The 16,988-nt window shown below is 37.3% G+C and overlaps 2 protein-coding genes across 3 annotated transcripts in view; both read right to left on the bottom strand.

Annotated features, from left to right (window-relative positions):
* The window catches only part of GRAMD2B (GRAM domain containing 2B), a 98,643-nt gene extending 94,203 nt beyond the window's left edge, over positions 1 to 4,440 (bottom strand). The window contains exon 1 of one of the 2 annotated variants that reach the window (XM_069088166.1): positions 4,270 to 4,440. In XM_069088166.1, the coding sequence (XP_068944267.1) occupies positions 4,270 to 4,388 (119 nt within the window). In that variant the 5' untranslated portion in view covers positions 4,389 to 4,440. The remainder of the gene's footprint in view (positions 1 to 4,269) is intronic. The other variant, XM_069088163.1, reaches the window with a different exon arrangement.
* The window catches only part of PHAX (phosphorylated adaptor for RNA export), a 502,400-nt gene that overhangs the window by 195,791 nt on the left and 289,621 nt on the right, over positions 1 to 16,988 (bottom strand). The window lies entirely within an intron of this gene.

The raw sequence follows: 16,988 nt of genomic DNA, 5'->3' as shown, positions 1-16,988 counted from the left end.
TGATACAATATTATAAGAAATTATTAAAGAAAACTGCCCTGAAGTTTTAGAACTTGAGGGTGAAGTGGAAATAGAAATCTCTGAAGGAGATCCCAGGATGAAAACTTACAGAAATATCATAGTCAAGTTTCAAAGCTCCAAGGTTAAGGAGAAAATATTACAAGCAACAAGGAAAAAAAACAATTTAAATACTGTGGAGCTACAATCAGAATCACATAAGATTAGAACGTGGAACATATTGCCTAGTAGACTTATGAATAGGAGAACAATTTATGAATAAAAAAGAAAGAGAGTATTGTGAGTTGTAAAGTGAACAATTTCAATTATCTTAAATTAAAAAGCTTTTTATACAAATAAAAACAATGTAGCCAAGATCAGAAGGAAAATAGAAAACTTGGAAAAATTTTTTGGAAACAGTCTCTTAGATAAAGATCTCATTTATCAAATATATAAAGAACTTTGTCGAATTTATAAGAATATGAGTCATTCCCCAATTGATAAATGATCAAAGCATATAAACAGGCAGTTTTTTGATGAAGAAATCATAAATATATATAGTTATATGAAAAAATGTTATAAATCATTATTGATGAGAGAAATTGACGAGAGAAATTATATACCTATTCATTTGATAAATGCCTTTCAATTGGTGAATGGCTAAAGAAATTGAAGTATATGATTGTGATGGAATACCCCTGTGCCATAAGAAATGACGAGCTGGTTGAATTAGAAAAATATACGAAAACAAAGACTCAGACCTCTGAAGGAAGATGTTATACACCTTCAGAGAGTGAACTTATAATCAGAAGTACGTACAATAAGCTTTTACATCCATGTCTATATGGGTGTCTATATGTGTATATACATATATATGTATTGGGTATATGTGCATATATTGGTTTTATGTATATATACATTCATCTTTATTGTAACCTTCTTTAGGATGCTGTGGGGAGGGAGGGTGAAAAAATAAAAATTTTACAGCAGAAAACAAGAAAACTTAAAAGGAAACAAAAAAGCTGGGTGACTTTGAAAACAATGAACAGTATTTTTTTTTAAAGGAAAGTCAAATCTATATTTATACTGAACTCCCTTTTATGCTCTGTGTCCATGGAATTTTTTTTCTTGTTTTGTATTTAAGTTTAAAATGAATAAAATCTTTTTGAAAAGTGAGGTGGAAAGGAGATAAAGAGATGCAATATTGCATATACTTTCAGGTCAGGTGACTGTATTATTAGTTTTATTTAATTGTTTTACCTTGTTACAAGTGAACTTAATTGTTTTTACTTTTTAGTCTTTAGGAGTGGGAGTAATCTATAAATGTTTTGATGTATAAACCAAACTTTTAACTTTTTTGTTTTAGTTTTAATGTAAAAATACTTTAATTTTAAAGTCTTTAAAAAGAATTTTAGGATCATAAATTTAGTTGGAAAATAAAGGGAAAGACAACATTTGCTCTTACTCTCTTTGAAATGTGTGACTTGGGAAGGTGTCCCTTGGACTTCCCATGATGGACAAAGTGAGATGCTTCTCTATTTCTTTCTCCCCCTTCCAGCAGTTATGGTGACTGTACACATAGTAGTAAAAATATGTACCCAATTGAGACAGACTGAATTTCAAAGTCTTAGTCGTCTCTTCTGTTTTGTGTTTCTTTCCCTATTTACAGCAATCTTGTGGGGGACTTTTCTAGCCTGTCTTACTATTACTTTATGGATCTGAGAGGTATGAAATAATTGAGAGCTCTGGGTGATTAGTAGCTACTACAATACTTCTTGGAGAAGAAAATGACCAACATCAACAGATGAGTCTAAACTATACTCTGGTTTGCCAGAAGATACAGACCTTGAGAGGATTGTGCAGAGCCAAGGTAAAGGCAGAATGGCTGCTCAGCAGTCTGCAAAATACTTCAAATTGTAATTTATGGAAGCTTCTCTTCAGTAGTATAGAGTAATGAGGGATACAGTTAGTGAGAACTTGGAAGAAGAGACTTTGTTTTCTAGCTTTCAACTTTTAGAGAGGATAGACTTGGTTTCAAGACCTCTTTGGAGAGAGACCCTTGGAAAGGGAAGATAAAATTTTGGAAGCAAAAGAGATGTGGAGGAATTGATGTCCTTGATTTTCAGTTTCCCACTTTAGATACTTAGGAGAATTGTTTCTTAGGTGAGATAAGAGAACATCTCTCTTTTATTTTGACTAAGATCTCTTACAATCAATGAGAGTGCTCATTTATTTTATGGATTATCTGATATATTCTAGTCCCTATAACTTCTTTGGTTTTTGTTTGATATCTAATTGTATTAATGGGTTTTTTCCCAATTCCATTTTTGGAAGGTCTTTTGTGTAACTAGCATTTAGTGGAAAGGGTGTCAAGTCTTCAAATATGACCTTGGGACACTCTTTTCCTATCAAGAAATAGTGACCAGAACTGGCTTGAAAGTAAACGAAATCCTTTCCACTTGATTTGCAGTTTTTAAGAGGCAGACAGATATAATTATTGTCTGGTACCTCCTTTCTTTAAAGATTAGTTTCATGACCCCAGTTTCATTCTCCCTTCCAGGCAGGTATCAGTCTCCCCTGGAGACAGGTAGATGAGATTCCAGAGATTTCTATGTGTAGCTCCTGAGAGTTGAATTAGACAAACCGAGGTATACATATAATCTACATGATCAACATGCATGCCTTATATAATGTTAAAATATTAACTTTCTGAGAAAACATGATTTAATGCTTTAAGCTTTTGTCAATGCATGCTTATGAGTCTTTTGTATTTTAGGTGTTCTTTTGTGGTAGAGGAAATAAATACCTGTTCTGTACATGATCTATTTTCTATAATAATTACCTTTCTAAAAGGCAGTCTGATAACATTTTTTAGGGTGTGGAAGACCCTAGACATGAGTTATACTAGGTTTTGTGTAAGAGAATATAAACTCTAGGGTAGGACATAATGGATCAGAGACAATAAGAAAAAACCTGGTTCCTCTCTTTAGAGGTTAGTTTCCTCTTGGACTGAACTTAGGGTAGGTGAAGCCAGAGCTGGAGCTTTATAAGGCAACTCAGCCTATTGGCCCAGCAGGTCTTTACATGATAAGACCATTTTACCTTTAGATAGAGATTTGTTGGAAAACCCTCCACAAATATTTTATTTGATCTTCATAATAGTGGTAGTGATTCAATGAAGCGTAACTTTCATTCTTAAATATATTGATAATATTAGCATTGCAAGTTTGCAATATACTTTAGATATGTTATTTCATTTGATTTTCAAAGTAGTTCTGTGAGTTGAATAGGTACCCAAAGTATGGTTATTTCCATTTTACAATGATTATTAGTTAGCAACAATTTTATAACTTAAACAGATGTGCTACTTGTGTGTAGAGAAAAGCAAAAGGTAGTTAAAATCACTATATTCATATTAAATAGTTGAGCCAGAGAACAACCCTCCTCCCATATCTATTGGTTGTATATAGGAAAAACAAAATGGTTATTTTTCTGAATCTCTAAATCTAGCTTTGGTTCCAGCTACTTGGTTTTGCTTTATGTATATAGTTGAAACTGAGCAAAGGTTCAGGTAGCTTCATAATTTAATTGTTTCTCAATATTAACAAACACATTCCAACTCATGTTCTTTAATATTAGGTAGTAATTTATTTTATTCTCTCTGAAAATATCATATTTTTCACATATGTGCTTCTGGAAATTTGGCATACCTTTCCCATGCTTGCTTTGTTCCTTTGGCTTAAGTTTTATTTTATATCAAGAAAAAAGAGAAAGTACAATGCTAATGATAGCATGGAGATTGTAAAGTTTGAGACTATTTCTTCTGGGTCAGTGGCATAAGACGAACATGGGTGAGATAGAGTAAAGAATTCCTAGTTCCAAAAGGCTCATGATGGAAAATGCTCTCCACATCCAGAGGAAGAACTATGGAATCTGGGTGCAGATCGAAACATATTATATTCACTTTGTTTTTGTTTTTTTGTGACTTTCCCCTTTTGTTCTGTTTCTTGTTTTATAACATGAATTATGTAGAAATATGTTTATATAATTGCACTTGTCTGACCTACATCAGATTACTTGCCATCTTGGGGAGGGGGGATGGGAGGGAAAGAAAAAGAAAAAATTTGAAATTCAAAATCTTATAAAAAACAAATGTTGACAACTATCTTTACATGTAATTGGAAAAATAAAATACTATTTACCACAAATTAAAAAAATAACAATAGACAAATGAAACAAGAGAAAAAAGAATTCCCAATTATTGGTACTTACCTCAGAAACACAGATCCAGGGCTGCCTGCTGGACTTAGCTCCTCGCTCAGACTCCTTTGCCTGTTGAGACCTTCAAAATGAAAAATGCTGTCACTAGACAATTGCCTTTTCTTTGCCATTCTGTGTGAGTAGCAAAAGTCAAGAAAGAAGTTTTAAGCACTCATGGATACTCTCTAGAATGATCATGGAAGAGGAGGGTTTTGTCACTTCAGGACGTTCTCTTAGAGTGACCTCTAATCCACATTAGGCTTCTTAAAAAGTTAATGAGTAACAGCAAGCTTGAAGTGCTTTCCTTTTACCCATATTTTTTCATAGGCAAAATATCAACTGATCTCAGATGCCTATTATTAGCCATATTAGCACTTTTGGAAATCTGTAACCATGGAAAATAAATGGGAAAAATCTGCTTATTGAACTTTGAAACAGAATTTAATTAGGAAACTAGAGATATCTAAAAAACCACAAACAAATCAAAATGCTTTAAAAATAACTATCCAAAGGAACAATAATGTGCTAAAAATCATTGAATTTCCTTTACTCTTGGCCTTTCTAGAGAACATAGTTTGGCAAAATACAGAGAAATAAAGAAGCTGCAGTTCTTTGTCTTAGCTCTTGTGGAAGTTTTACATATAAGATTAGGGTATAAGAATTTTAAATATTGAATCCATAGGGATTTCAACTGAATAAGAATCTCTTTAATTTAGCTGAATAAGAATCCTTATCCTATAGTTCAGAAATAATATTACAATTCTTTTACAAACAAAAATGCCACTGATTCACTCTGAACAGACGATGAGTGCTAAGCTTTTTTTTTTTTTTTAAAGCAATAGGGGTTAAGTAACTTGCTCACGTTACACAGCCAGTTATTTCTGGGTGTGGTGCTAAGTATCTGAGCCTGGATTTGATCCAGGTCATCCCAACACTGGAGCCGGTGCTCTTACTTGCTCAGCCACCTGGCCTCCCCTAAGCAACTGGGGTTAAGTAACTTGCTCAAGGTTACATGGCCAGGTGTTTCTGGGTGGGTGCTAAGTGTCTGAGCCTGGATTCGATCCCCAGGTCATCCCGACACTGGAGCTGGTGCTCTTACTCACTGTGCTACCTGGCCGTCCCTGAGCTTTTTTTTATAGAGGCAGCATGGTGTGATGGAAAAAGCACAAAGATTTGGAGTCAGAAGATTTTGGCATCTGTCATTTATTAGCTGTGACTTTGTGCATGTTATTCTACTGAGTCTGCGTTTCCAGAAGGCAGTGTGGCTTAGTGAATAGCACTAAGTCAATAAGCCGTGACTTCATAACATGCTTCTGGCTCTAGGTTATGTCACTTCACTCTATGTAAAATGGGTAAAAATATTAGTGTCTACCCCGCAGGGGTGTTGTGAAACTAGAATGATAAAATACATCTAAAGGGCTTTGAAAACTTTGTCACTATATAAATGTCTTTTATTACTTATTAAATAAGATTAGTAATAATTAGACATTGTTCAATCAACCAGCAAGCATTAAGAACTTGCTACACATTGGGGATACAAAACCCAAAGTGAAACGCTCAAGATTCCAAAATATAAATGCTCTCAAAGATCATGCATTTTATTGAGGTAGACAATATGTACTTATATAAATGTAGAGTTTGTGTGTTGCCCATGTAAGTTATGTGCACTTTAACATACCAGGGAGGCATGAATAAGATATCTCTGGAGTCTCATCTGCTCCTCTCCATGGGAGACTTTGGATTCTTACCTAAAGGGAAAAAAGGTGTAGGGCCAAAAGTTTGACCCACTCTGCTATCCTCAGGAAGGACTGAACTAGAATTATATCTATCTGCCCTCCCCCGCCCCCCGCCCCTTTCCCTAAATATTGCTAGTCCAGGGGAAGAGAATTTTTATGTTAACTCTATTTTAATTTGCTGCTATCCCTTAAAGGAGAAAGAATGCCCCAAACTTTACCAAAGGCTTAACTCCCTTCCCATCAATTGCCAGTTACAGAAAGACCATTATGAATGTGAAGAACAAATAAACCAATTTGTCCAAGCAGATAGTAAAAAGAAACCAAAAAAAATTACACAGATTAGAATATATTAGGCAATACACATAGTGATTGATTTCTCCCAGTAGGAGGAAGATGTGTGTGTGTGTGAGTACATGTGTGTGTGCATGCACACACGCTCTAGCTCGAGGGCCCAATCTTTCACCAGGAGATATTCCTTAATGTTTCTAGGGTATGAAACTGAAGCACATCCTGGTTTCTTCCTGGAGTTCTCCCCCTCCCCTCTCCACCCCACACCCCCTCCTGCCCAAGACAACCTGGTACTGAGCAGGCATTGTTTTTGCCTTCCTTTGTGATCTTGAAGCTTAGCATAACACCTGCCACATAGGGTCTACTTAAAAGTTGTTTGTTGACCTGACCCTTCTATAGCATTTGCTATTGTTGACCTGCTGGATACTTTTTTCCCTCCTTCTTTGCATTTTTGTGATACTGCTCTCTCTTCATTCTCCTCCAATCCATTTGTCCATTTCTTTTTCTTCTTTGCTGACCTATCATCCATATCATATTCTCTATCTGTAGGTATACCCCAAGATCCTGTTTTCTTTTTCTTTACTCTATCACTTGGTGGGCTCATCACCATGGGTTTAATTGTGATCTCTATGTAGAAGACCTCTCTCTCTCTCTCTCTCTCTCTTTCTTTCCAATGCTACTCTTTTTTCCTGAGTTCAAGTTGTGTATCTCCAACTGAAGATTTCAAATGAAATATAACATAGGTATCTCAGACTCGACAAATCCAAAATATAAATAATCTTTCTCCTAAAATCCACCAGTTAGCCAGGTTTGCAGTTTTCATTCTGTCCCTTACAACTAAGTTTGTCTTTTCTCATTCTGGCTCATGCCTTCATCATCACCTCTTTCTTATCTGGACCATTTCAATAGTCTTTTAGTTAGTCCCATTATTTATCTACCCCAGTATCCAATCCATCTTTACTACAAACTGCCAAAGTCATTTCCCAATGTAAATGTAAATCTGGTGAAAAACACCAATGGCTCTTTGGCCTCTAGGACCAAATATAAACACCTTTATTTGACACCTGAATCCAACCCATTTTTATCATATTAGTATATTTTACTTCCCCTCCCACCCTCTATGGTCCAGCCATACTTGCCTTCTTGCACTCCTCACATGTGACACTCTATCTTTCATCACCAGGCCTTTGCACTGTCAGACCCCCACCCTACCTGTACTCTCTCCTAATCTCTTCCTCTTATTCCTTTTTCCTTCAAGACTCAGTTTAATCACTAATTTCAAAGGAAAGCTTTTCTTGAGACTCCCAGCCACTTGTGTCTTCCTCATGCCCAAATACCTTATATTTATTTTGTTCATATTTTGTGTATCTTTGTATAACCCAGGGTTGTCCTTGGTTGTGAGCCTGAGAGACTAGAAGGATGGTGCTGCCCTCTACAGTAATAGGAAAGGTAGGAAGGGGAGTGGGTTTAGGGGGATAGATAATGAGTTCCTTTTTGGACATAGGGAGTTTAAAATGTCTACTGGACATCTAATTTGAGATGTTTGAAAGTTGGAGATGTGAAATTGAATTTGGATGATTTCTATTCATATGAGTATGCAATTAAACTTCAGTGAACTCTGGGATGATTCTTTGTCATCCAGGTATGCAATCAAACTTTATTGACTACAAAAACAAAGGGCCCAGTAAATGTCTTATTCATGAAAAGGTTCCCTGCTTACTCATCCAAAGGCAATGGGTCCTCCCTTCAAGGTACCATTCTGGCAATTGGTACTACTCTCAAGTGAACATATGATACTCAATCTTATGAGTGTGAAGAATGCATGAGTCTGTCCTAGTCTTGACCTAGAAGCAGACTGATGATTGGGGGTTCTGGGAGTTTTAAATATTCCTGTCTATGAGTGTTTTCAAGTTACATATAATTCTGATTTGCGGTTGAGTATCTGTGCTTATGATGAAAGGAAACTATCAACCACAGCTTCAGTTTCTTAAGGTCATCAGTTAGTATTTATCAGTTGTTTACCAAGTTTGAGACATATACACACATCATAGAGGTGATTTGGGAGATGTTTATTCCAACACACATGTCATCACCAAACTATGCACAAGTATTTATCTTATTACAGAAAAACAACACATAACAATTACTTAGGCACAAAATGGAGGCTTAACACAAAATTGAGTTGTTGAAGCTAAGTTAGCTTACTTATTCCCACAACAGACATTCATTTTGAGATGTCCAATAGGCAGTAAGAGAAGTAAGATCTCATCAGGATGAAGATTGAGAATAGGGCATTAGAAGTAGCAATTAAGAGGGTTAAGGACGATTTTCTAATGCCATTGGCTCAAGGCCCCACAGGTTTGCTTTCCCCAAGATTATCAGTTGAGCATCCTTTAGTCAGTCCACCTAAAATCTTTAAATTTTTTTTTCTTAAAAATAAAGGTGGTATAATAAGAAGAGCTGATACAAAACAACTTTCTCAATCTATGACAAATTCTTTTTACAAGTATCTACAGAGACAAGTAGGAAATAGATTCAAGCTTTGAGAGAACACAGGATAACTCACAAAGTCTGATTGCTGGAAGTTCTTTTCTCCCATTTTCAGGGTGCTCCAAAAGGCATGTCAAATCTATTTCCTCCTCTCCTTAGCTCCTAATGCTGATCAGTTAGGGTATGTAGTTAGAACATTGCTAGGAAAATGGGGGGGGGGTCCTTTGGTCCTTTGAAATTTGAGAGGTCCTCCTTTGCACAAAGGTGAGGAAGGCTACAGGGGAGAGATCTGGCCATGGAGCTCTGGAGCATAAAGAGTATAAAGAGTTAGCAAGACAATGAGAAAAAATAGCCTGACCTGTTTTTTTAAAGGTCAGGCTCTCCCAGGAGTGAATCTAATTTGGATATAGTTGAGAGGGGCTCTTTATTGAAGGACAGAGTACAGTACCAAACCCCCAACTTCTGTGTCCTGTTTTTAAAAATTTTTAAATGTTTTAATAGTATTTTATTTTTTCCAATTACATGTAAAGACAATTTTAACATGAATTTAAAGGTTTTTGAGTTCCTAGTTTTCTCCTTCTCTCCTTGACCCTCCCAGATCCCTAAAAAGGTAAGAAATTTGACATGTTATATATGTGTAATCATATTATTAGTCACCTTGTGAGAGAAGAAACAGACCAAAAGTAAAAAAAAAAACCCAGTGAAAAAATAAAGTGAAAATAGCATGTTTTAATTTACATTCAGACTATATCAATTCTTTTTCTGAATGTGGATAGTATTTTCCATCATGAATCCTTTGCAATTGTGTTGGATTATTGTATTGCTGAGAACTAAGTTATTCATAGTTGATCATCTCACAATGTTGCTGTTACTGTGTACAATATTCTCCTGGTTCTACTCACTTCACTTTTTATCAGTTCACATAAGTCTTTACAAGTTTTTCTAAAATCCATTATTTGTCATTTCTTATAGCATAATAATATTCCATTACATTAATATATCACAACTTGGTTAGTCATTCCCCAATTGATGGACATCCTCTCACTTTCCAATTCTTTGCCACCACAGAAAAAGCTACTAAAATTTTTTTTGTACATATAGGTCCTTTTCCCTTTTTAAAAATGATTTCTTTGGGATATAGGCCTAATAATGGTATTGCTGGATCAAAGGGCATGTACAGTTTTATAGCCCTTTGGGTATAGATGCAAATTGTTCTCCAGAATGGTTGAATTAGTTCACAATTCCCCAAATAGTGCATTAGTGTCCCAATTTTCCCAGATCCTCTCCATTTTTCATTTTCCTTTTCTGTCATATTAGCTAGTCTGATAGATGTGAGGTGGTACCTCAGAGTTGTTTTAATTCGCCTTTCTCTAATCAATAGTGATTTAGAACATTTTTTCTTCTGACTATAGATAGGTGTTTCTTCTTATAAAAACTGCCTATTCATATCCTTTGACAATGTATCAATTGGAGAATGACTTGTATTATAAATTTCACCCAGTTCCCTATATATTTGAGATTGAGGAGGCCTTTATCTGAGATACTTGCTGCAAAAATTGTTTTCCAGTTTTTTGTTTTCCTTCTAATCTTGGCTACATTGGTTTTGATTGTGCAAAATCTTTAAAATTTAATATAATCAATATAATTTTTCACATTTTTTTCTTCTGATCTGTTTCTTCTCTCAAATAATACAGAAATGTGTTTTATGTGATTGTACATATATAACCTATATAAAATTGCTTATTGTTTAGGGAGGGGGAAAAGGAGGGAGCCAATTGGAAATCTAAAAAACTTTTTAAATGAATGCTAAAAATTTTCTTTAAAATTTACATTTTCTTGGACAGTTACTTGTGAATGCTCTCTTAATTTGTCCGTGGCTTTTCAAAATCTATGTAAGGAGAGAAAATCAAAGCGAAGTAGCAATAAACTCCTCCACCTCTTCCTAGACTATGCAAAGGACTGCCTGAATCCTGCAGTAGTCCTGAATGAGAAAAAACCAGGGCAGGTAGAGTGAAGCTGCCTGGTTCCTCACAAAAGGGCAGTCCTAGACCTTAGACAGAAGAAAGACCCTGAGCAATCCCTGAGCTTATCCACAGAAGGAGAATGACTGCAAGCAGCAAGCAGTGCAAGGGAACTCCAGATCCCTGCAGCCACAGAGAAAGCCGCCAGAAGCAGAGTGGCCCCAGAATCCTGTCCACAGCAGAAAAGAAAGGCTCCAAGCAGCTTCCAGGCAGTTCTGGCCCCAAAGAGTTGCCAGGAGACCTGAGTCAGAGCAGCAGTGAGGAGACAAAGCTAAGAGAATTCCTGAAGAAGGTGGGACCTAGTGATAGTCAACACACTCAGGAGCAGAATTTGACCCAGGTATAAGTCCTGAATTCGGACACTGAGGCTGGTGATATAGGTAAATTATAAAGTATATGCTAAACACAGTGAAGAAGCATTTTGTACTGAAAGACACCCAAGAGGTAAAACCCAAAGAAGAAAGTAACTCCAAAGAAAGTCTAAGTATAAGCTCACTCAAATCAAAGTCAGCTGCAAGTCATGTCATCATCTCCCTGATGTCATGGTCCTCTTTGAGAATGGACAAACACAACAACAACACAGCAAATATAAACTTAGAGAAAAAATATCCTTACTACAATAACTATAACAGTATCTGGAAGAAATGGAAAAAAAGATATAAAAATGGAATACCTAGAGAGAAAATAGTGACATGCCTTAGAAAAGTGTGAAACTTTACCCAAGAAGTGGATGCCCTGAAAACTGAACGGACAAAATAGAAGACAACAACTCTTGTTATGAGATAACAGGGAATATTAAAACAAAGTAAAACAATGTAAATTATTCTAAAAAATGTTGGGGCAGCTAGGTGGCGCAGTGAGTAGAGCGCCGGCCCTGGAGTCAGAAGGACCCAAGTTTGGTTCCGGCTTCACACACTTAACACCCACACAAAAAAACTAGCCGTGTAACCTTGGGCAAGTTACTTAACCCCAATTGCCCTTCAAAAAAAGCAAAAAAATGAAAAATGTAGAAGAGAATGTAAGGTGTCTCACTAAAAAAAAAAAAAAATAACCTGGAAAAATTGAGATAAATCTAGGAGAGAGAGTCAAGAAATTAAAATCTAAGAATCATAAAACTACCTAAAAATCATGATCCCAAAAGTTTGGACACCATATTTCAAGAAACCATAAATGAAAATTGTGTAGATATACTAGACTCAGAGGACAAAATGAAAAATAGAATTTATTGGTCACTTCCAGGAACAAGCTCCAAAATAAAAAACTCTAGGAAGGTAATAGGCAAAGCCCCACAAAAATACTCCCAAAGCAGCTAGAAATAAAGGTTTCAAGCACCAAGAAGACTTGGCAGTTGCCATTGTAAATGAGAAGAGAGCTTGGAATACTACATTCCAAAAGGCAAAAGATAAAGTCTTATAATTAAAACAAAAATCAAACAACAACCCACCTTTATGATAAAATTAAGTATAACCCTGTAGGGCGAAAATGTATTTTTAGTGAAATAGAAGATTTCTAAGAATTCTAATAAAAAGGCAGGAACTGAGAAAATCATTTAAAATATAAATATAGGAGGTAATAATGATAATAAATATTTATGTAAAGCTTTTAAGTTTGTAAATCACTTTATAAATACCTCATTTTATTCCCACAACAGCCCAAGGAAGTAGGTTGTAGGTTCCCCATTTTACAGATCATTGTAAACAGAGGTTAAGTGAATTGTCCAGGATTATACAATTAATAAGTGTTTGAGGAAGGATTTGAACACAGATTTTCCTGACTCCAAGTCCAGTGCTCTATCCACTGCACCAACTACCTGCCAAGAGGAACATGTAAAGATATACATATTTGATTAATTGACTAGGGTTGTGTGGTGATAAATTGTTTATATGTTATTAGGATGACAAGAAAAAATGTCTTCTTAGAGCTCTAATCTCTTAAAAAGTTCTAGAGAAAACTAAATAAGATGAATAGAGATCCTGGGAATGATATTATTTTGTTTCAATATTTTTAGAAGACAGAAATGGGAGGGATGAGGATTATCCAGGAGAGAAAAAGAGAAAGAGGAAAGAACTGATTATTTCATATAATAGGGTTGTATGAGTTGAAGAGCATTCAAACATGGGGGAAATGGTGTCATGAATGGGCTTGCCATGAACCTTACTTTTATCTGAACTGGATTATTTAACAAAGTGCTAGAAATGTTACCTATAGCAATAAGACAAGAAAAAAATCGAGGGACTAAACATAAATGAAGTGGATTTAATTTTTTTTTTAGCACTTCAACTCTTGTTTTATCTCTTTGAAGAGTTATTGCTGAACTTATACCCCAATCTTATTTTTCTTTGGGGTTTTGCTTATAAATATTTTTGAATAATTTCTTTTTTCCCCCATTTTTCAAATGCTTTATTAACTTCTGATTTACATCATTCATTTCTGTCTGATTTTGAGTTACAAATATTTTCCCCATTTTTACCCAACCCACCACCCCAAAATAGCAGTCCCACAGGATATCCCCTCCTCCAATCTGCTCTCTCCCATATTTTCTCCAATACCCCTTTCAACTTTTCCAGCAAGGCATGGTGGATCTCTCTATATATATTTAAACATTTGATTTTAAAACTTTGAATTCCAGATTCATTCCCTTCTTCCCTTGTCACCCACCCTTACTGGGAAGATAAGCAGTTCAGTATAGGTTGTACATGTGTAGCTAATGCAAAACAATAACGTAGTAGATATATTGTAAAAGACTGACTATATTTCCCTCCCTCCTATCCCACCACTCACTTGTTCTATTCTCTACTTTGATCCCGTCCCTTTTCAAAAGAGGATGCTTCCAACTTCCCCCCCCCAGCCTGCCCTCCCTTCCATCATCCCCCTTCTGATCCCCTTCCCTCCTATTCTCCTGGAGGGTGAGATACCCTATTTAGTGTGTATTTCATTCCCTCCCCAAGCCAAATTCAATGAGAATAAGTTTGACTCATTCCCTTTTTCCTTCCTATTCTTCCCCTCCATTGTAACCATTTTCCCTTGCCTCTTCTTTATGAGATAGTTTACCCCATTCTGTCTCTCCCTATCTCCTCTCATTATACTCCTCTCTCACCTCTTAATTTCACCTTCTTGTTAAATTGGTTCTGTGCCCTCTATCTATGTATACCTGTAAACATATCTACACACATTCACATATGTATTCATATGCCCATATATCCTCATATATAGACATATAGATATTTCTATTCCCTTCAACTATTTTCATACTGAGAAAAGTTTCATTAGTTACAATTATTGTCTTTCCATGTAGGAATGTTAATGGTTCAACTTTGATAAGTTCCTTATGATTTCTTTTCCCCATTTACCTTCTCATGCTTCTCTTGCTTCTTGTATCTGAATGTCAAATTTTCTATTCAACTCTTGTTTTTTCATCAAGAATGCTTGAAAGTCCTCTATTCCACTGAATGACCATATTTTCCCCTGAAACACGATACTCAGTTTTGCTGGGTAGGTGATTCTTGGTTTTAGTCCCAGCTCCTTTGACCTCCAGAATATCCTATTCTAAGCCCTTTTATCCCTCAGTGTAGAATCTGCCAGATCCTGTGTTATCCTGTTTGGGTTTCCACAATATTCAAATTGTTTCTTCCTGGCTGCTTGTAATATTCTCTCCTTAATCTGGGAATTCTTGAACCTGGCTATAATATTCCCAGGAGTTTTCTTTTTGGGATATTTTTCAGGAGGTGATTGGTGGATTCTTCAACCTCTATTTTGCCCTCTGGTTCGAAAACATCAGGGCAGTTTTCTTTGAGAACTTCCTGGAGAATGATTTCTAGGTTCTTACTTTGATCATGGCTTTCAGGTAGTCCAATAATTTTAAAATTATCTCTCCTGGATCTATTTTCCAGGTCAGTGGTTTTTCCCATGAGATATTTCACATTGCCTTCTATTCTTTCATTTGTTTGGATCTGTTTAACAGCATCTTGATTTCTCATAAAGTTATTAGCTTCCATTTGCTCCAGTCTAATTCTGAAGCAATGATTCTCCTCAGTGAGCTTTTGAGATTCTTTTTCCATCTGGCAAATTCAGCTTTTTAAGGTATTCTTCTCCTCATTGCCTTTTTGAGCCTCTTTTGCCATTTGAGTTCATCTGTTTTTTAAGGTATGATTTTCCTCAGTCAGGCTGTTGACTCTCATTTCATAATTTTCTTGCATAGTTCTCATTTCTCTTCCCAATTTTTCCTCCATTTCTCTTATCTGCTTCTTAAGGTCCTCTATGGCCTGTAACCAGCTTGTATTTTCCTTTGAAGCTTTTGGTGCAGGAGTTCTGACTTCACTGTCTTCCTCCTGTTCCATGCTTTGATTCTTTTTGTTGCCAAAATAGGAGTCTAATGCTGTACTCTTCTGTTTGTTTTGATTCCTTTGTCTGGTCATGTCACCCCTCAGTCATTTGACCCCTGGGCTTTTTGCCACAGTAGGACTCTGCCACCAGACAGGGGAGCTTACGTCCCAAACACTGGGGTTTTCTCAGCTGCTGGAGGTATTAGATGGGTGCCCTCTCTGAGTCCTCCACACACTCTGGCAAGCAGGACACACTCCCCAGGGCCTCCACCCTAGACTGCAATCCAGATTCAAGCAGGTTAAAGCAAGAGTAGTTACCCCTCAAACTGGTTGCTGTTTCCCCTACACTCTGCAGGCCAGGAGCTGAAGCTGCTACCTGGTGCTGCCTGGCTGTGCCTGCTTCTCAGAGACTTCTCGCCCAGGGGCAAAAGCCGATGCACTCCCACTTACTGGGTCCCAAAGTCAAGACTGCACTGACCTCTCATTTTGTCCTTCACATCTATGTGTTGATGATTCTGGAAACGACCACAGCTGCTGCTGATCTGGAGTCCCTGCTGCAGGCGGCTGGTCAGGCCTGCCCTGGGGCTAAAACGGCCAGCTCACGGGGGCCTGGGCTCGGCTCCCAGAGAGCTGCACTGGCTGATTCCTGCTGGCCTGCTGGCCTGTCCTCAGTGGGAGGTTAGTTCTCTGTGTCATTTTGTGGGTTCTGCAGCTCCAAAGTTTGTTTAGAGTCCCCTTTTTACATGGATTGGGGAAGGTGGAAGCTGGAGCCCTGTGCAGGTCCTGCTTCTACTCCACCATCTTGACTCCGCCTCCTGAATCATTTCTTCTGGTTTTATGTCTTGAGTTTCTCTGTCACCATAACAGCTCTTTATGCTGGCATTCTTTTTTGTTTGTTTGTTTGTTTGTACTTGTCCTTCTTCTCCATACTACTTCTTGAGATTGGACTTTATATAAGCTGTGTACTCTACAGAGTTCTGGGGGGGATGACTGGGCTGAGCTATTGCCCTCTTGGGTCCTTTTGCTACTTTCTTGCGGGTACTGAGTGCTGTTGTTCCAGGATCACAGGGACATCTTGGGCTGGGGACCTGTAAACTTTCAGTCCTCTCAAAGTGATATAATCTGGGACAAAGTCTCCTCATTACTTTCCTTATCTGAGCTCTCGAGGTTTGCATCTGAGCAATATACCTACTGTCTAATCCCTGGTAGAAAGTTTTAAAAGACTGTTTTTGAATTCAGCAGCCATCTGCCTGTTGGGAAACTCTGCAGATTGAGAGTAACTCAACTGAAGACATTCCTGCCCTGGCTATTAAACCGTGGGCTTCAGTTTGTGCTAGAGTCTACAACTGAGTCCCTGTTCTTCTCCTAGTGTCAGAGTCACACAGCTACTCTTTGTTTCTGAACTTGTTCTTTACTCAGTACGTAGTTAGGGACACTGCTCCTGACCACAACTCCTCCTCTCTGTTACTACTAGGTGCTGGTCCCCTCTTCAGTCTGTCCTGGATCTATGACCCAGAACTAGATAGCGAGTGACAACTCTCAGATGGCATCTGTTCCTTCCTCTTGCACTGGTTCATGGACCTCCTGAAACCTCTTCCTACTCCAGTACTTCCTGTACTGGTGCCTAACTTGGTCATCTTTCAATTCCTGGGTGCTAGAATGCTCTGCAGGTAACAACTTCTGGTCAGACACCTCTCCCCAGTGTCTGAAGACCTCTTTGTCTATCTCTGTGCTGACCTGGGCTAGGAAAATGCATCACTGGGACTTTTCCTTGGATAACCCCTTCAATATTTCATCTGGTACATTTTCATCTGGGCTAGGAAAATGCATCACTGGGACTTTTCCTTGGATAACCCCTTCAATATTTCATCTGG

Source organism: Petaurus breviceps, unplaced genomic scaffold (genome assembly GCF_028583685.1).
Source record: "Petaurus breviceps papuanus isolate PSGF00001 unplaced genomic scaffold, PetGlider_PUasm1.0 184, whole genome shotgun sequence".
Lineage (NCBI taxonomy): Eukaryota > Metazoa > Chordata > Mammalia > Diprotodontia > Petauridae > Petaurus > Petaurus breviceps.
Note: the sequence above shows the minus strand (reverse complement) of the source record. Positions and strands in the feature narration are given on the sequence as shown.